Source organism: Lissotriton helveticus, chromosome 6, assembly GCF_964261635.1.
Source record: "Lissotriton helveticus chromosome 6, aLisHel1.1, whole genome shotgun sequence".
In the NCBI taxonomy this organism is placed as follows: Eukaryota; Metazoa; Chordata; class Amphibia; order Caudata; family Salamandridae; genus Lissotriton; species Lissotriton helveticus.
Genome location: NC_136067.1, coordinates 1907274636 through 1907295739, shown reverse-complemented (window position 1 = coordinate 1907295739; position 21104 = coordinate 1907274636). Strand labels below are relative to the sequence as shown.

Sequence of the window (21104 nt, the reverse complement as noted above, 5' to 3'; positions counted from 1 at the left end):
GTTTCGTAAACAGAATGGGCCTGATTCACAAAAGTACATTTACACTCTCATGTAAGTTTACATGGTTTTTTGGTATTCACAAAGTACACGTTAATAATCAGTTTACAACTCTAGCGACTCATCAATTGGGGTGGAAAGTTTCGCACCTAAAATTATTGGATGAGCCTATCATTTTGCAAAAGTATTTTTGTGAGTTGGGTTCTGAACTTTGCACATACCTATGAAGGAAAGGTAGAAATACAAATGCTTACAAAAGCTTAATGTGCTTCCTACTTTTTATAATTTGCTAAGAGAAGAAAGACAGTCACAAAACACATATTGTCATTTATGAGAGCACTAGCACTTTATACAAGTAAACCTACACTTTGGTGTAAGTTCACTTTCTTGTTATTCACAAGTTTAGCCATTCTATAAAATAATGCCTCGAGTGGCTTCCCATTAAAGGCAGAATGTGGTTTAAAATGGGAGGTATTACCAACAAAGTCCTACACAAGGGCCCCAATTAGGATGGCGGGCGGACTTCAGTCCAACCTAGCGCTTCTGGGACCGGCCGCCAGTGATGCGGCAGTCCCGAACTGCCAATTAGGATGTGACCAACACCCTGGCGGAAGCATCCGGCATATTCAACATTGTGGCGGGTGGTGCTATAAGCAGCACCCACCACAATGTTGAAAATGCATTTTGTGTATTGGCATGCACAACGTGACAGGCACCACGCGGTGCCTGCCACCTTGTGGATGCCAATGTAGGGGGGTACCATGGGTACGCCCCAGGTGCAGCCCCACACCTCCACGGGCCTGCAACAGGGCCCCCAGAGTAAAAACTGCATGATATTCCATAGATGAGTCTCTGTCATGGAAAGTCATTTCTCCACACACATCATAAAATGGATGGCGGTTCCTGCAAGGCACTGTCACCATATCATGGGCCTTTTCCGCTTGGCTGAATCGTGACGATTGCCTACCGGTGGAAAAGCGGTGGACAATCTTTCTGTCTGCCGCGGTACCCCCGCCATGCTAATGTGGCGGGGAGTAAATGGCTGTCCGGCGGGGCGTTTTGGTGGGCGGATTGCCACCACCATGCTAATCGGCCCCATAGTGTTTCCCTCACTAATTGAAAGATGATATTCACACTAATTGAGGGACGTAAGACTCAAAAAGTAAACAATTTCTACTAGGACAATGTATAAAGTGAAAAATCAAAAATGCTAAGATAAGTCTTTTCTTGTCAGTCACCAAAACTTTGAAACCATGTACCTGAGATGGTATGATGAACTCTAAACTGCATCTCTCGGGAAAATACTTTTTTCAAAATCCTATTTCATAGACTAATTTCACCAGTCACTGTAGGTTATCTTTGCTGCTTTTTTACTTTTGTTATTCTGTTTCTTGTTTCTTTTGAAGAACTTAATTTGTCATATGGTTATGTCTGAAGTGTATAACTATCTTCTTATGTAAACATTATACATTAATAAATATTGATAATTCACAGATTATCTAAAAAAATATTGGCATATCATTCTCAAAGGTACTAAAATGTAATTTACTAGTAAAGGTACCCTGATTAAATGTTTTCTAATTTTTAAGTGAATTTAAGACATATGAATTCATACATATATATATATATATATACAAAAAAAGAAACAAGGTGAATTTGACACTATGATCAGCACATCAATATTGCATTTTTCCCATAGTATTGATTTATCCAATGACACAAGAATACTCACTTTGGGAGTGCCCAACTGGTAAGATGCTTATTCACCCTTAAGCAATTTCAGCCACGATAATCTACCCACAGAAGGTGTAGTAGAATTTCATGAACCATAAATAGAGATAATTATACCAGTGCACATCCCTGCTAGTTACTTTTATCCAATTGAGTTTCAATTTAAATCACTTCATAAGTTCAATTTTCTTCAAGTCCACACAATTATTCAGATAGCACAAAGTCCATTAGTTCTTAAAGTTCTTATTTATTGATTGCTCTCTTGCCACATCGTCACAGCCGACGCGCATTTCGCCCTCCGCGGGCTTTTTCAAGGCAAAGCAAAATAGTATGGTGAGTGGCGTATTTTCATATGAATCAATAAAAACGACAAATCCTTAATCATTGGTCCTTAAAGCCTTAGAATAGTAGATGAGAAAATTGTTCCATAAATTTCTTGTACATCTAAATCCATTTGTCACTCAGTAGTATTTAATTTAATATAGGATTGTGGGAGCCATGATAAGTTCCATCGCCATAGCGAAACCGGTCACGTATAAACAAATTTATGGAACAATTTTCGCATCTACTATTCTAAGGCTTTAAGGACCAATGATTAAGGATTTGTCGTTTTTATTGATTCATATGATTCATATGAAAATACGCCACTCACCATACTATTTTGCTTTGCCTTGAAAAAGCCCGCGGAGGGCGAAACGCGCGTCGGCTGTGACGATGTGGCAAGAGAGCAATCAATAAATAAGAACTTTAAGAACTAATGGACTTTGTGCTAACTGAATAATTGTGTGGACTTGAAGAAAATTGAACTTATGAAGTGATTTAAATTGAAACTCAATTGGATAAAAGTAACTAGCAGGGATGTGCACTGGTATAATTATCTCTCTATATATATATATATGTAACCATGTCTGTCATATTAGGATGCACTTTACAAATAAAGTTAACATTGTCTATTACCTTGTTTTTCCAGGGAACTGGGGAGTAGGCATATCTGCAGGATTCCTAGGGTAAGTAATGAGTCATCCGAAAAATAGTACAGGGTACATCTTTGAAACAGCAGTTGAAGAAGAAGGTGTGACCTGATTGTTTTAAGCTGTAATTCAGGACTTCAATCTGTGCTTCAAAACTTGCACTTCTGGCATAAAATATAGTATGCAGTCTCCTCATTATTCTGCAATTTTTTTACTTGATTTACACAGGTGTGACTAACTTCTAACATAACCTTTCATTTTGAGGTCTACTGTAAAGTAAAAGTTGACGGCAAACAGAGTTTGCAATACATTTTTGATTCCAAGTTGTGAAAAAATTTCAAATTGATTCTCCATTTTCCCTTGCACAATTCCCATCAGATTTTACGAGAGGCTCCTGACATAGTCCCTCATTCTAAGTCTCATATTAAATTGAAAGTCAGGTGCAAGTGGTGTGTATGGCCACTTTTTAGTTCTAAGTTGTGTACAAATTTTGAACTGACCAACATTGTTTAACAACAATAATTCCTCCAGGTATTAAGAGTGGGGGATTTGCACCCGAAAACCTTTCAAAATGCAGGAATATGTATGTTTAAACAGTGCAGTAAAACCATTCACAAATGTTATCCCTCATTGTGACATTGGAAACCATGAATTATGAGGTATAACATCACCACAGATAAGATTCTATGGTCCACATTACCTTAGTTGCCTTGTTAGTCTGATGAGGATGGTTGCAATTTCTGACCGCCATCAGAATTTTCTCCTCAGTGATAAGCCTGCAGATCCAACGCATTTCACCAAGAGACAACTACTGCAAAGAGCTACTGGTGTTTCAAGCAGAAACACAAATTGAAATTAAAAATAACCACGAGACTTGAATGCAAAACGACTGATTCCCCATGTAATTTCTTATTTATTAGGGATCTTCTGTGTTCAACCCATAGTGCCTGGTAAGTTCACCCGCTATGGATATATCAATGCCCCTGAAATAAGTAATTCCTTAGGGGAGTTATCAAATTATACTCTGATCGGGCAAAAATGCAGCTTTGTCCCACACCCCTGGCCAGTGAGGAAGGATTTGACAGTTTTCCAGATGGGCCAAAGTGAACTTTGGGAGCTTAATTTTCATGAAGATTATAAATAAATTCACCAGAGCCACACAACGCCCAGTTCTAACAGCAGCAGCCATAGCTTTGTGCTTTGTAATAGTTTACTTGCCAGTGTAAGTTCAAGTACTGTTCCATTGTGCCCAGCCATGAGCATAAACCGTATTCACAAGGACTCAAAATCTTATGTTGAGTCTCTCATTGGTATAGGTGGGGAAAAACACTCTGCCCAAGTTCAGAGCTGTCAATTAAAGTTATAGGCCAATAACATTTAGGAGCATTAAGGTACCCTTTTTTAAAGACAAGAACGATAATTAAGAAGGCCCAAGAACCAGGGATATTAATTCACATAGATCAATAGGGACACTGTCTGGCCCTGGGACTTTACCACTTTGGCTTTGCCTAATAGCCTTCTCCACTTCCATTAAAGTGACAGACATTCTCTGTCATCCTTCAAATTTTTTCAATAAAATCTGTAATAGGTTCCCCTCATCTGTGGGCCAATAAATAGATTTAAAATGATGGCCCAAACATCACCAGATATACCACTGCACAAAGCATCAGTTGGGACAGTCCTTCTCCAGAACCTTTTCAGCATGTTTCAAATATGTTTCTATTCTTTTTGGTTGCAGCATCCTCTAACATGTCCCAGTCTTTTTTTGACAGTTCATCCCTACTACATTTAAGTGTACGTGTATGGCTTTTATGCGCTTTGCATACTACCAATGAGTCTCTAGGGGGCATATTCACAAAGAGATGGTGCAGCGCAGTGCTGCAAGCAATTTAGCAGCGCCAAGCTGCATCATTTAAAAAAAGAAGGGATGCACCATATTCACAAGAATACGGTGTACCCCTGTGTTTTCCCTTGTGTTGTCACTACAAAAAGGCTGCATAGAACAGACACACATGTGCCATTGTGCAAGAGTGCCTGTGTTGCAGGGATGATTGTTTATGTGCAGAAAGGGACCTTAAAGGCATTTTGCTCCATCTATGTGTGCTGCAGATCGCAGCACACACAGAAAGAGCAAAAACGAAGATAAATAAAAGTATTTCTCCTTGTTGCACCAATCTAACACCTGCTTTTCAGTGGCGTTAGCTTTTGGCACTGCCTCAGATTTACAGATACTTGTAAATCTGGGGCTGCACCAAAAAGCAATGTGCCTTGCAGTTGAACACCCACAGAAACACTCATGGCACGCCCCTTTCACACAGATACCTGCTTGAAAGAGTAAGATATTTTCAAAGCGGCATGAAGCCACGCAAAGTAAATATGGAGCAGGGCATTTCGCCACCGGACGCTCTGGTGGCACAATGCCCTCGTAAATATGCCCTTAGGTTTAGCAGTCAAAGCCTCCCTTAACCAGCGATTGACTGGAGAACATTCTCAATCAAACCATTTTGGTGGCTCTTGGACATTCCTTACTGGCTTCATCAAGAAATCCATAATGCATGCACATAGATCTCCAAAAAAGGATAGCAAAACTATGCCACTCCCTTCAGTTGGGCAATTTAAATAAGTTCTCTAAATACTTTGGCAAAAGAGAGCCAAGAAAATCCCCTGGGTCCCTCAAATGGCAGCAAAGCCTGAGGTCATCATTTGAGGGGTACATAGGCAATAGCAAACCAGCTCTATTTAGTGGGAGGTGTCATGCAACTACTAAGCATTATGGTCTCCCCAGTGTGTTTCCAGGAAGCAACTGTGGGAATGAAATAGAGAAAGGTTTTGCATGGAGAGTATGTAGTCTTTGGTTGCGGGCGTGGTCATTCCCTCTAAAGCAGGGCACAACCGGTCCTTCGTCGTAAAAGTTGCGTTGAAACGGTTGTTTCCCGGTCCGAATGTATGACGTTACGACGCATACTTTTACAACGCCTACCTTTACAATGCAATTTTTACAACGCAGGATCCATTACAACGAATGTCTTTACAACGCATGTTATTACATCGCAGATGCCTTTACAACGCATGCCATTACAACGTAAGTTTAGGTAAGTATATAATATTGTGTAAAAATTATATTAATTACAATTAATATAATTTAATTTAATCTATTTTTTATTACTTAAATTTTTCTTTTTTTTAAATATATATATATTGATTTAAAATAATGTAGGTGTTTTAAAATAATGGGTGTAATAGTAGGGTAAGTGCTGGATAGTGTAGGGGTAAAAATTACTATTCTAACTCCAGGGGGGTGAAATAGTAGGGTAAGTGCTGGATAGTGTAGGGGTAAAAATTACTATTCTAACTCCAGGGGGGTGAAATAGTAGGGTAAGTGCTGGATAGTGTAGGGGTAAAAGTTACTATTCTAACTCCAGGGGGGTGAAATAGTAGGGTAAGTACTGGATAGTGTAGGGGTAAAAATTACTATTCTAACTCCAGGGGGTGAAATAGTAGGATAAGTGCTGGATAGTGTAGGGCTAAAAATTACTATTCTAACTCCTGGGGGGTGAAATAGTAGGGTAAGTGCTGGATAGTGTAAGGGTAAAAATTACTATTCTAACTCCAGGGGGGTGAAATAGTAGGGTAAGTGCTGGATAGTGTAGGGGTAAAAATTACTATTCTAACTCCAAGGGGGTGAAATAGTAGAGTAAGTGCTGGATAGTGTAGGGGTAAAAATTACTATTCTAACTCCAGGGGGGTGTAATAGTAGGGTAAGTGCTGGATAGTGTAGGGGTAAAAATTTAAATTAACAATAAAATTACTTAAATTATTTTTTTAAATAAATGAGATGTTTTTAAAAAATGTATTAATTAATTAATATTTATTTATTTAAAAAAAAAAAAAAAAAAATGTGTATTATAATTATATACTTACCTATACTTACGTTGTAATGGCATGTGTTGTAAAGGCATCTGCGATGTAATAACATGCGTTGTAAAGACATTCGTTGTAATGGATCCTGCGTTGTAAAAAATGCGTTGTAAAGGTAGTTCGTCGTAAAATTTGCATTGAAACGGTTGTTTCCCGGTCCTTCCACTTCGAACAGCTGTTAATATTAATAAAGTCAGCTGGGGCTACGTGTCATCTCAATCCCTTACCTATGTGATCGGGTTCCCCTGCCTAACCATCTAATCTCTCTGTTCCTAGACTCTCGGTGTTAAACATGAGTCCCCACAAACACTATAATCTGGTTGAGTCAGTAAGCAAAAACTAACAGATTTATGCTGAGTTAAAAAAACTAAGCAACTTTGTAAAATTTGTTCAGATAGTGTCAACTAAGTCATTATTATAAAAGGAGCTTGATGCATCCTTAATAGGCAAAAACAAGGTGAAGGATAGAATGCTTGAATTAATCTTAGCCACTGGCAAATCGATCAGGGCTGCAGCGCAATCCATCATATTTTGCCGACTATGCCACCTCAGTTTGGACACAGCCATATGCAAATCAGTCTTACCCTACTTCTTGTGGGAACAGCCCAGCCACAATGCCAGGCCAGGTTCGACCTGACCGGTACCCATGCAACCTAGGGCCAGTTTTGCCCTCATTAGGGCTCTTCCCCCAGGTATAGCTTGGTTCCAGTGACACAGAGCGCCGGGTCACACATCTGGGCATAACAGGTGAACTTAGGGCAAAAAATGCAAAAACTACAAGGTGATGGAGGGAATGCTTGAATGAATTAGTCAGCCACTGGCAATAGCTCGGAATGATGGATTGGGATGCGGCCTAAGTAATTACCAGTTGTTGAGTTTAATTCAAGCATTCCATCCATCACTGTTTTTACCCTAATGTAGTAGGCCTCAAAAGCACCGCACTAGAGCCATATGTATAAAACGTATGTTTGTGACTTGCAAATAGGAAATCGCTATTGAGGAAATCATGATTTCCTATTAAGAAATTGCAAATTAGGAATAGTTGCATTTTGGATGCAGAATGATGATATCAGACCAGGAAGTTTACAAATGCATGTGTGGGCACAACCCTGAAGCCTAGCAAGGTTCTGAAAGAAAGGAGTGCTCTTGGCTCACCATCTAAAGTGTTTTTTTGCAATTCCTGTACAACACCATGTCCGAGGAAGAGGGGGACAAGGATTCTGGCAGCAGGAAGAGGAAGGTCAAATGTTCGGAGGAGTTGGAGCTTCTAACAGAAAAATGTGTGGCAGACATGGACGAGCTCTGTTCCAGAATCCTAGAAGATGAAGGTATGGAACAACATAATGAAGAAGGTGATCTCCCTTGGTGTGACCCAGAGGACCACACCCAACATCAGGAAACGCTGGCATGATCTTAGATCCCACACAAAGGAAGTTGGCCAGCAGGATGGCTGAGGGTCATGGCACAGACAGTGGACCATCGAAACACACCCCTCCCACTCCCATGGAGAAACTCATCGAGGGGAAAATGGAACCATGAATTGTGATGGGAGTATCAGACACTGACATCTCCAATCCTGCAGACACCAGCCAGGTTAAATACACTCACTGTTACTTACTTAACATAACATAATGTTTTTAATTCCCCAAATAAAGCATCACAGCATACATAACTCCATTGAGATGCTTGTCCTACTTTGGCGAATGCATTGTGGGAGTTGTAGTACACCAAAGTTGCTTGCCGTACTGTGTGCTGATGACTACACCACACATATCTGTACATCACAAACATGTCACAAACACATAGTGCACAGTTACAACAATGTAGTGAACAGACATTAACCATTTATTTACGTTATATTATATTTAATTTATACAGCGCACGGCTACTCAAGAGTGTCCCAGCGCTTGCTCCTGAAAGAGAGATGCAAACAAATCAAAAGCTAAAGAGCAACGTTTTTAGTTTTTTCTTGAAGAGCAATGGATCCTGAGTGGCCCGGAGTGCCAAGGGCAGCATATTCCAGGCCAGACCATCTTCCGAACAAAGGAGCTCCCACTGAGCCTTTGGCGATTGAATCTGGGGGACTGTATCACTAACTGAGCAAATGAATGTAACTGTCTCCCAGGTTTATAAAAAGAAAATTTCTTCTGAAGATAAACGGGGCCTAAGCCATAAAGGGCCTGATGTGCGATGGACAGCATTTTGAATTTTAGACGAGATTCAACTGGGAGCCAGTGCAAGTTACGTAAGTGGGTGTGAACACTAAGGGGCTGATTCCAATTCCGGTCGGAAAGGATCCGAACCATGTTCCGAGCCCTTCCGACCACACCGGAATGTGCTAGCCGGATTCCTTTCTGACCGAGCCATTCATATCCGGATGGCTTACGATGGGCTCGGAGAACCCGTCTGCCATCCGGAAATCCTTCAGTACTCCCCTGGTCGCCTCTTTATGACCGAGCGAGTACGATGGCAGTTCTTCCCTGCCTTTTTGTGCTGGTGTTTCTGGCACGAAAAGGCAGTCGGAAACTGCCTATGGGGGCCACCAGCATGGCCCCCATGGGTGCGAGGCTGCCACATGGTGGCCTGGGGCCACCTATGGTGCCCCTCTGTTGATCCCTGCACCCGGTGGCAGGCACCTTGGGGTGCTGGCCACAGGGTGCAGCGATGAACTGAACCCATGCTTTACACAATGTAGGCATGCATTCCGCTCGAAATGCATGCTTCCATTGTGAAGCATACAAATGCAACCGAACAGGGTTCAGTCGCATCGTACTTGCAGGGCCATAACTGATGACAGCAGGTCGATCCGTTATGGCTCCTGATCGATGTCGGACGGACCTGAGTCCGTCAGACATCGGTATCTGCCCCTATGTCTAGATGACGAGCCCAATAACAGTCTGACTACCGAGTTTTGGACTACTTGCAATTTCTTTGCAAGAAAGCCCGGACTACCAACCAAGAGAGTGTTGGCATAGTCAAAACGGGACAAGATCAGAGTGCGGACCACAGTTTCCTTGGCACCTCCAGGCAGAAGAGGGAGAAACTTCCTCAAGATTTTCAAAGTGCCAAAGCAGATCCCTGCCAATTTCTTCACTTGTGTCGAGAAGCTCAGATTTTCATCGAACCAGACGCCGAGATTTTTTGCTGCACTCTTTCCCGCAGTGGGCCAGGGAAAGCCAGGTGGCCACAGTCTTTCTCTGAAGTCTGCAGAGAAAGAGCCATACATGAGCACCTCAGAGTTTCCTTCATTACACTTCATCTGTGCATTCGCAAGCCAGTAAAAAACAGAAGACAGACAGTGTTGCGCAGCTACAACAGAGTCGTCCCCTTTCCTCCAGGAAAACAGAAGCTGAGTATCATCCACGTAGGCCATCACTTTAGCCCCTAGTGACTCTGCGAGATAAACCAGCGGAGTCACATAAGTGTTAAAAAGAAGGGGGCTAAGTGATGACCCCTGCGGCACGCCAGTTGTCACTTGCATAAACACGGAGGCAAACGGCGGGAGCCAGACCTGCTGCGATTGGTCTTCCAAGAAGGACCTGATCCACTGCAGAGCCGATCCAGAGATACCTATTTCTAAAAGACGATCAAGGAGCAGAGAGTGGGCACAGTGGTAAATGCCGTCGAGAGTTCTAGCATAACCAAAGTTGCTCCAGGCACTCCCCGATCACCTCTGTCACCTCTAACAATGCTGACTCCATACTATACGAGGCACAAAGGCCGGATTGTGCCGGATGAAACAGGACTGACACCTCTATATAGTTGGTTAGCTGAGACGTGACCACCTTCTCGCAGATCTTTAGCAAACTTGGCAGGAGCGAGATAGGGCGGTAGTTCTCAGGTAAAAGAGGGTCAAGTGACAGCTTTTTGATGAGGGGAAGATTCAGCGCCTGCTTCCACGACGTTGGAATAGACTCCTCGCAAAGCGACTTGTTGACCATTAGATTTACCTCTGGATTGATGGTATCCGCAACTTCGGACAGAAGCCTAGCCACACATGGGTCATTAGGTGATCCCGACTTTAGTGCCTTGAGGATTCTGAGAGAACTAGGCAGATCAACAGGTCTATATGTGGAAAAGATGGAGGCAGATTCTACCACCTGCTTCCCTAGCGAGGCGACTATAAGCTTCCTGGAAGTTTGCACCAGGGCACCACCTAATCCATATTAATGGTAATTGCATTTCCTAAATAGCAATTTTTTGATTATTCGTAATTAGTAAATCCTTTGTAGATACAGTTAGCGAGTCGCTATTTGGGAATCCATATTAGCGGTTTCCTTCTTAACAATTGTCATAATGTGATTTCTACTAGATAGAAATCAAATTTTTAACAACCTCGTATGCCTTCCATACATTCCAAAATGGCCTTTTGCATTTTTAAATGGCCGTCAATTGCAATTCACACCATTAGAAAATGTAAAATGCCTATGCACATATGACCCTTAGTGCCCAGTTCTAATACATCAATATTAAGTTCTATTCTGATCCAGATTGTAAGGCCACCCTTGGCTCTGCCACGTTGTGACGGAATAGTATGGCTAGAATAACAGGCATAACCATCAAAGGAGTAAAAGGTTGTATCCCAAATTTGTTGAAGGGCAATGAAATCATAATTGTCATTTAGAGCTGTCCATTCTGGGTTATGGATCTTTGTCCTAAGCTTGAAGCAACAATCTCCCATCAGACGCTCTATACTGTTTCTTGAGGGTATTATAGGGGTTCAGACTGGGTTGAGGAGGGAATAAAGATACTAGGAATAGATTCCTTATGTCGTGTGGCTTGAGACCCTCATATTATCCTCTTAGTGGTCAGGAAAAGGGGGCTAACAGGGGCTCATGAGGGTGACCCCTGACAGTGACTGAGACTGCAACTGAGTGAATTAATGGCTGGTGTTGGAGCTAGGTCATTACCAGTAGAAATAGATACAGACCCAATAGGGCATTGATAATCTTTTGTCCGTCAGGGCAATTTCAGTACTGATAACCTCCATAGCCTTCCTAGCATTCTGTCTATACAAGTGCTTTTCTTTTCACCGTAGCTGTGGTTGGGGATGATGCCCCAGTGGCCTTTCTTTTGGCAATGAAGTCATAATTGTCATTTAGAGCTGTCCATTCTGGAGTATGGATCTTTGTCCTAAGCCCGGCTATATTCCACCTCAACAAGGAAAAAAAGGATGGCGGTTCATTGATTTCCATTGACAATTATGATGCCTCACAAAAGTAAAGGTAATATTATCGGTGGAAAGGAACTCCTAGTCCTTGTCGGGTGATGGATGTCAATCAATATCAGAACAGTTTGGCAGGGCGGCATAGCGATTAGATACTGGTGTAGGGCCCCATGCACCTAGATATTCTTCTATTGTTTGAGAGATGGAGGCAGACAATGGCCTGTCATGAGGTGATAGAATTACTTCAAGGGAGCCTGGCAAACAACTTACAATATGGACTGAATTGAAGCAATAGGGCAACTGATATATTCTTTTTGGTTTGTAAACATTGCCTCAAGGAAGTAGCACTATATTACTCTGGTTGGGGACTCTTTGCACCGGTTGGGGACCCTTCTACTGCAACATGAAGTGTTCCAAGTGTGGAAACCTGAATTTTACAATTGCAAAGTCACTCAAAATATCTTAAGGAGAGGCACCTATCCATCCTATCCCTCATGTATTGTATTGTATTGTGTTCTTATATAGCGCTGCTATCACCCTACGGGTATCTTGGCGCTCAGACAAGAATCAACGAGTATCCTATAGTTCCAAGTTAGAGAAAATTAACTAGCCCCTAGGAAATAGTACGGTCTTCAATTCCTTCCTGAATTTTAACAGGCAGCTAGCCACCCTGAGGTCCTGTGGCAGCCCATTCCATAATTGTGCAGCTGCCACACTGAAAGCCCTGCCTCCCATTCTAGACCGTTTAAATCTAGGGACCTGGACTAGGCCAGTGTTAGCAGACCGTAGTTGTCTAGGGGGCTCGTACCAATTAAATTTATCCTGCAGTGGTAGAGGACCCTGTCCATGAACCGCCCTGAAGACGATGCATAGTGATTTAAAACTGACCCGTTCTTTAATTGGTAACCAGTAAAGGTCTCTCAGTGTCAAGGATGTTGAGGAGCCATGGTCTATTAAGAGCCACCTTGGCTGCCGCCGACTGCACCCTTTGGAGCCGCTGGAGGATGTACTTAGGGGCACCCAGGTACAGGGCATTGCAGTAATCCAGCCTACTCAGCACTAAGCTCCTCACTACCAAGGCTTGTGAGGCAATTGGTAGTAACGGGAGGATCTTTCTCAGCATGCAAATTAGTTTAAAGCCAACTTGGATGGTTTTGTTGGCCTGTGACACCATCTGAAGGTTGGCGTCCATTTGCACTCCTAAATTACGCACGGTGTTGGTCAGATTCAGAGAGTCCTCTTCCGGGGTAAGCCTAAATTCTGACATGGGGGGGCTTTAAAATTTTTGAAGCTGAACAGTACATCACCTCCGTTTTCCCTCCATTTAATTGGAGCAAGTTAGCCCTGAGCCAGCCCGCCGTTTTCCGCATGCACTCCTGGAAGGCCTCTACTGAGGTCTCTTGCTTGCCGTCCAGGGAAAAAATCAATTGAGTATCGTCCGCGTAATTTATAACGCTGATACCAAAGGATTTAATGATGGACAATAGGGGTTTCAGGTACGCATTAAATAGAATGGGACTAACTGGGGGCTCTGCCCGGCGAAAAAAAAAAGAAAAAAAAAAGAATGGGACTAACTGAAGACCCCTGTGGGACCCCATGCGGGATGGGAGAAGCTTCAGATACAAACTGGCCTAGGGTCACCGTCTGTTAGAGGTTTTGGAGGTACGTCTGTAGCCACTCAAAGGCTCTTCCTCTCACTCCGTTGTTCCACAGTCTTTGCAGCAATGTTGCATGACTCACAGTGTCGAAAGCCGCCGACATATCTAAAAGGACAAGAATCAATGCGTCCCCTCTGTCGGCGCGCAGTCGAAGATTGTCCATCACTGTGGTCAATGCCGTTTCCGTCCTGTGTGCAGGTCGGAACCCAAATTGGAATGCATCCAGCAGACGATTATCCTCTAGATGCTTAGAAAGGGTTCTGCTGACTGTTTTTTCCAGGATCTTTATTGGAAACGGGAGGGAAATCGGCGTAAAGCTGGCAGGTAGTGCAGGATCCAGCGACGGCTTCTTTAGCAGCGGAGAGACCATCGCTTGCTTCCATGCGGCCGGCACTGTGCCTTCTTCCAGGGACTGATTACAGATACTAAGAAGCTGTGGAAATAGTATTTTACCAAATTGTTTCCAGTATCTGTGGGGAATAGGATCAGCCGGGGACCCTGAAGTAACACTAATAGCCATATTAGCAAAGGAATCCTCTGTAAATAGTTGGAACGAGGTTAATAAAGAGTTAGCATTCAACTCGATACTTGGCTCCTTCTGTTCAGTGTCTAGAGGCTGGGTATTGTGGGGGACTAAGTTCCCGACAATATTATGAATTTTCTCCAGAAAGTAGCCTGAGATGTCATCGCAGAGCTGTTGTGAAGCAGACAGAAGAAAAGACAAAAACCTTTGTTACTCACAGTCCTATTTAAAAATTTAATAAATGTCTCTTTGACTGAATCCTTCTGTTTCAGTCGAAGCAGAGGAACTCATGTATGGATCGCCACATACAGGCATGCTGCAAGTGGGAGATTAATGATGCTGCTTTTGGGATTTTAGGCCTCCACTCTCCCACTGGCCCATGGCTGTCTAAGCTTAAGTAAAGGGTTATATTTTCTCTGGCCAGTGACGCCTGAGTTTGAGTGGGGCAGGTGGACCCTGTGACAGACGTTTTGCCACAAACCCTGTGTGAAGAAGTTGGAGCTGTTTGGAGGAAAAGTAGGGTCTGATAGCAGGCCGACTGTAAAGATTGAAATGGGCCCCCGCTTCCGCCATCGAGGCTTTCAGAGGGAGTGCTAAGTTGATTACATATTCTTGGGCACTAGCCTCTTTGCCACTCGATATAGTAACAGATGGACGCAACTGTTAGGTAAGCGTTGCAAGCAGTAGCTCAAGGCTTATTAAGCAATCTAAAAATGTCAAAGGTTCTGCTTGAAGCAACAATCTTCCATCAGACGCTCCATACTGAGCTGTGTAGTTACCTGTAGAAATAGATACAGACCCAAGGTGCATGGATTATCTTGTGTCCGTCTGGGCAATTTCAGTACTGATAACCTCCATAGCCTTCCTAGCATTCTGTCTATACAAGTGCTTTTCTTTTCACTGTAGCTTTGGTTAGGGATGATGCCCCAGTGACCTTTCTTTTGACCATGATTTAAAGTAAGACAGATAATATTGACCAACAGGTCCAAGTGCATATCAGGAACAGAAGGATGAGACATATAATAAAAATAGTACCTCTTGCTGCAGGAACCAAGTGGGATAGCACAGCAAAACTCCCACTCAGACCCTACTTTTCCTCCTTCCAGGCTCTGACGTACATGCCCCTTGGCCCGGGCTAATATTAGGTTTGCCATTCTATCTGTTTAAAGCCATTACACATTAGGTGAAAAAGTGTGGAGATGTGCACAGTTTCAGTTACTGAGTCTTCCCTGAAAGCAAAAAAATAAAAACTTTAAACTAAACTGATGGTAGGTGCTCCTCCACCTGCAGGACACATTAAACTGTTGTATTGACTCTCCAGTCGCCGAAGTGACCTCAGATGCTCTTTTGCTCCTCCTTTATCCTCTGGATTCATTAATGCTAGATGCTTTTCCCCCTTAGACTATCAGACCAGGCAATGTTTTTTCTAGCGCAGTGTTCAAGGCTCAAGAATCCAAAGTATCAGACTGCCCAGTGCTCGACATAACCAGAACACAAGACCCTAACGTGAACCCCTACTAGTACATTTGTTTGGCTGTCTGTCTGTCTGCCAGTTGTCTGCAGACTCAACAGATACCAAACAGTAACTGATGGCATGGTGGTGGTGGGTAGGAGACTCTGTGTGATCAGCAGCTGCGGCAAGTAGACAAGCTGAATGTGGGGGGGGTGCAGAAGGGGAGCCGTGCAAAGGAGGTCAAGCAGATGTATCATTAAGGGTGCACAGTGTAGGAATAAAAGGGATTATAGGGTTAAACACGTGGTTTATTTATTTGATCATGCACTAGTATTAATTTGGGCTGTCCATGTGGTTTCAAGGTGTAGCAACATGAGTTAGGTGCTAGGTGGATATTGTTTTTCAGAAACTAGTCAGAAACAATAAGAAGCAACAAGAAATAACTAAGAGTCATCACATTTTCAATCACGTACCCTCAAATTTAATTTGCCGTAGATTAATATAAATTCATACAACAATTCAACTTCAAAGTTCATGATGCGCCTTGACCAAACTCTACTCAAGAGACTGTTGTAAACTGGATCAGGCACTGGTATCTCCTTGTCAACCAGCTTCTTTACTCTACCCATCTACAGAACTCATAAACATAATTCCTGTAAAGTCCTGCAAATTTGTTCTGTTAGTAATCAAGTGAGGTCCTATGAACCTATTTAAGACTTCCAATCTCTTTTCACAATAGACCTCAATGTAGTCAATCAAACATGACCCAGAGTTACAGTAGAACTGAACTTTCCTTCCTCCAAGAATCAACACTAATAGAAAGGAAAATCAAACTAAGAAGGTCCAACTCAGAGTGGAAAAATACAGATAATATTGGTCACCTTAGTGAGGAATAAATTAGCATTCTTGACACTGCCCACTCCCCTAGAGCCTCCCTCACTACCCCTGAGAAAAATAGAAGAGCCAAAATATACTTTTCATCAAGTCAACAAAGAACCAGGTACACTTCAGCTCAACCACTTCTTATACTGATGAAGACCGTGTGTAGAATGAACACTAGATGCAATTGCTGATCTCTAAGCACCCAGTCCATGCAGATGGACGTACAAATCTTAGGCCTCTGTGAAATAAGCACTCATGTTACTGCTGTTTATTTGAAAGTTAGCTTAATAGTGGAACTGGTCACATATTCACTACTGAGCCATTCCAACAAACATGACCATTGTAATTGTTCCTCCAATCTGCAGAATCCTTAACCGCGGCACGAATTCCGTTGCAGTGCAGGCGTTTTAATGAGTGAGCGGGGCTGCGCCGGCCAATGGACGTGCTCAGCACTAGCCAGGTAGTGCTTGCGACTGCCATTGGCCGACGCGCGCATGGAAAGGGTTAAAGACTACAGGGAGACTATTGAAAAAAAATAAAGGTCCACTAAATATTTCGCTAGGAAACTAGGTTTAGCAAAATGGATGAAACTGTAAAGAAATTATAAAATACTTGCCAGTTAGAAAGTACAACCTGCGGGCAAATAAAAACATGTTAAGTTGGGAACCCGGAAATAAAGCAATTTTTCAGCAAAAGAACACTTTACTAGAATTCTCATAGCATTCCAAACCAAACAAATGATGACCAAAAAGAAGAACAGGAAAAAGCATCTGATGTCTTTGGCATCTAACTGGCTAGTCTAACTAAACACAGCAGTAACCCTACAAAATTAAACTTGGATGGCCTTATTCACAATTGAAAGTTACACTTTTAAGTAATTTTACACTTTAATGAAAGTTTACTACTTTTTGTACTTACAAACTCTGTGTAAACTCACTACAAAAGTGTAGGTTCCAAAGGCCAGATGTATCAAAGGGTTTTGCCCATTCTGTGTCTATGGGAAATGTGTTGATACATATGGCCCCATGTCACCAACCCCAAAGTAATGTAATTGGCATACTCTTGTGTGGGTGGGTGAAATCCTGCCCTAAATCGCTCACTGACCCTCCCTAAACACATTACTCTTCCCTTATCATATCCCCTTTAGTAGTAAGTATGCTTTCACCCATTCCCCTTTTCCCCTCCCACATTTACTACTAGAATCTATGCTTTAGGCCCTGATTATGAGTTTGGCAGTCCAAGGACCCGACAAACTGTGCGGCAGTTGCGCTCTCCCGACTGCCCTATTTCGATATGGGTGGGGAGACAGCCACAGCCCTGCCGCAGTCGCTGTTCCCTGTTGGTGTTGTGGTGTTCAAGGGGAAGTAATATGATTGGTCCCTCTGATGCCTCACGCCCGGTGGATTCTCAAAGGGGAGCACAACATGTGCCTCCCTGTGTGCTATCACACCAGTTCCTGCATGGCATGGACTTCTCAGTCCATGCTGTGCAGGAACTGTTTTTGGCTGCCCATTGCAGTGCTCATTTTCAGGGCACTGCTGTGGGAGCATAAAAATCAATTCTAACCAGACAGGAGGATACTCCTAGTCTGGAGGGTGGTACGACCATGGCTTTGACGTTGCAGCAGCAGGGCGGACCTGCCGCTGTATCGCCAAAGTCGTAATCGGGCTCTTACATGTGCCGAGACTCTCAAATAGGGCAGAGAACACATATAGACGCCTATAGAAGTGTAGGCAAAACTTATATTTTGTAGCATGTTTCTAGTACACTTTTTAGTACTACAAAAGTCTAAAAAAGTGCAGTTTACAAAACAGACCCAGATATTGTATGTTATAAGACATGTGATGTATACAGATACACATAAACACACAATGGTACAAAAAGATGCATCTCAAATTAAAACAAACAATTCAGAAAATGAGTATTCACGGAAAACACCAGAAAACAGTGATGACAAGAATGCTGAAGAAAGGCAAGGAGAAACTCCTGAGCGAACATCAGATCCCGAGAAATGAATAGTTAAATTAACAATAGAAGAAGCTAAAACCAAAAGTCATAGGAATCTTAGGACCTGATTTAGAGTTCGACGGATAGGTTACTCCTTCACAAATGTGACAGATTTCCTGTCCACTGTAATTCCAAGTGCATTGGATATAATGCACTTGTAATATGGCGGATGGGATATCCGTCACGTTTATAAAGGAACAACCTGTCCGCTGAACTGTAAATCAGGCCCTTAATGAGCAAACAGCAAATAATTGTGATTACTCACAACCAACGTTCTCAAACCCAACCACTTAAAACTTGAAACACAAATCTTCTTTCGCGACTGTGCAAAGCAGAATATGAAGCTTGCTTGAGCCAATCCTATTTGAAGCCCAGTCACATAAAGTCCATTCTTGGTCAAAGAGAAGAGAGACATTTGAGAACCCAATTTTGATGAGAAACAGAGACTTAACAATGGGAGTGCAACATTTTGTAAAATTATGTAAAGTTATGCAAAACACAAATCTGGCCTTGTATGTTATTGTTTTAGTACATAATTGTGCCCAAAAGTGATGCCGGGATGAACTTTACGCATAAAAAATGCAAATACACAAGTCTCATGAGCATGAGTCACTCTTGTTCTGCTAATCCACGTCATTTTCTATACTACCTTGCTAGGATTTGTTCTCCAAGTAACCCAGACTCATGCCATGAGGGGTAATGGAATAATTTTGCAGAAATTCGTATGAGCTCAATGTGAAATGCCAAACATTATGGGAATTACATCTACCTATGAAATTTTACTTAGGCCTCAAGTCACAAATTTCGAATTTGTATATGGACCAACACCAAGTAAAGCAAGGAACAACAACTGTAATCAAGTTTCCCTCACTTGTAACACACACTGGATTTAATCAAAATACAAAAGGGAATAGGACTATTATAATCTTTTTATCACTCTATTTATTTATTTTTATTTATTTAGTTTGTATAGCGCAAACAGCTACCCAACAAAGGGTTTCCCGGCGCTTGTGATTCAGTAAAGTGAGTTTGGACAGCTGACTTAGATGTTAAACAGCCAGGTTTTTATGGTTTTCCTAAAACTGGTGTAGTTAGCCTCTGAACGCAGAACTTGTGGCATGGAGTTCCACAGGGAGGGGCCAAGATAGGCGAAGGATCTGCCTCCCATGCGTGACAATCTTATTTTAGGCACAGCAAATTTATTCGCTGTTGCAGATCTCAGCGTTCTGGGTGGATGGTAACGTTGCACCAGATTTAGCAGATATTTAGGAGCTTTGTTTGCTGAGATTTTATGCATGAAGCATAATGATTTGAACTTAATTCTGCTCTCAATTTTTAACCAGTGTAATTCTCGTATGAGTTTGGTGGTGGGTGCATGAATAGGGATTTTACCTAGCAGTCTTGCAGCAGCATTCTGCACAGTCTGTAGTTTACGGACTGTGGCTTTGTTGGCCCCTAAATATAATACATTGGCATAATCCAATCGAGATGTTATAAGGGCGTTGATGACAGTTCTTTTAGTGTGAGCTGGTAGCATCCAGCATATTTTCTTTAGCCACTTCAAGACGACAAAACAGGTGGCTGATGTTTTTATGGCCTGCTGGTGCATACTAAGAGTGTCATCAACCACAAAGCCAAGGTTACGAGCCTGGTTAGTTGGAATAGGAGGAGAGCCCATTTCTGGGGGCCAATGTTGGGGTCCCCATAGTTCTTTATTTTTTCCTAGGATTATGAGTTCAGTTTTTTCACTGTTTAATTTTAAGAGGTTATTTTTCATCCATCCAGCAATTTTTGTAAGCCCTGTTCTCAAAATAGAAGGATCTTTATTGTCTGTTGGTGGAAGGGAAAAGAGAAGCTGAGAATCATCAGCATATGAAAACATTATCAATCCAGAGTCTTTAGCAATTTGTGCAAGAGGGCTCATGTATAAATTAAAAAGTAATGGGCTTAAAATTGAGCCCTGAGGGACACCATGTTTAAAAGTATAGGTATCAGAGTACGAAGAGTTTGAAAAAATTTGAAAAGTTCTATTTTCAAGTAGGGATGTGATCCAATTTAAAGCAGGGCCACAGATACCCATTAGACGAAGGGTTTTTATTAGTACCGCATGTGATACAGTGTCAAATGCGGCACTAAGGTCTAAAAGCACCAGTGCCACTGTTTCACCCTTGTCTATCATTTGACGAATATTTTCAGTGACACCTAAGAGAGTGGTTTCTGTAGAAAAACCTGCTCGAAAGCCAGATTGATGGGGAGGTAACAGGTCATGTGTCGTTATATAATGTGAGAGACAGCGGTGGACGTGTTTCTCTAGAATTTTGGCAAAAATAGGCAGGAGAGATATTGGTCGGAAGTTTGCGGGTACCTTCGGGTCAGCATTAGCTTTTTTTAGAAGGGGATGGATCATGGCATGCTTCCACTCCTGTGGAACACATTCTTCTAGCAAGGATTTATTTAGAAGGTCTGTGATGGTAGATAAGGCTTTCCTGCTAAGTAGTTTTAAGATTGAGCAGGGTAGAGGGTCTTTTGGCGAACCTGATTTAATGGTGTTTAGAAGTTCGATGACAGTGTCAACGTTGAGTGTAGGCCAAGCACTCAAAGAAGGGGAGGTGGTAGTATCAGAGGGGATGGCGGTATTGGTCTCTTCACTGTCTGATCTATTAACATCACTACTGTCATGGTGATTTTCCTCATAATTGTCCTGATTAGGTTGTATGGCTTGATAGATTCTATCAACTTTGTCGACAAAGAAAGCGGCAAGTTTATTGCATTGAGTTTTATTTAGATCAGGAGGGGA

General features: G+C 42.3%; 1 protein-coding gene across 1 annotated transcript in view; it reads left to right on the top strand.

The window, feature by feature from the left end:
* The window catches only part of LOC144762929 (calpain-13-like), a 449243-nt gene that overhangs the window by 381949 nt on the left and 46190 nt on the right, over positions 1-21104 (top strand). The window contains exon 16 of the mRNA XM_078648231.1: positions 2699-2735. Coding sequence (XP_078504357.1) covers positions 2699-2735 — 37 coding nt within the window. The remainder of the gene's footprint in view (positions 1-2698; positions 2736-21104) is intronic.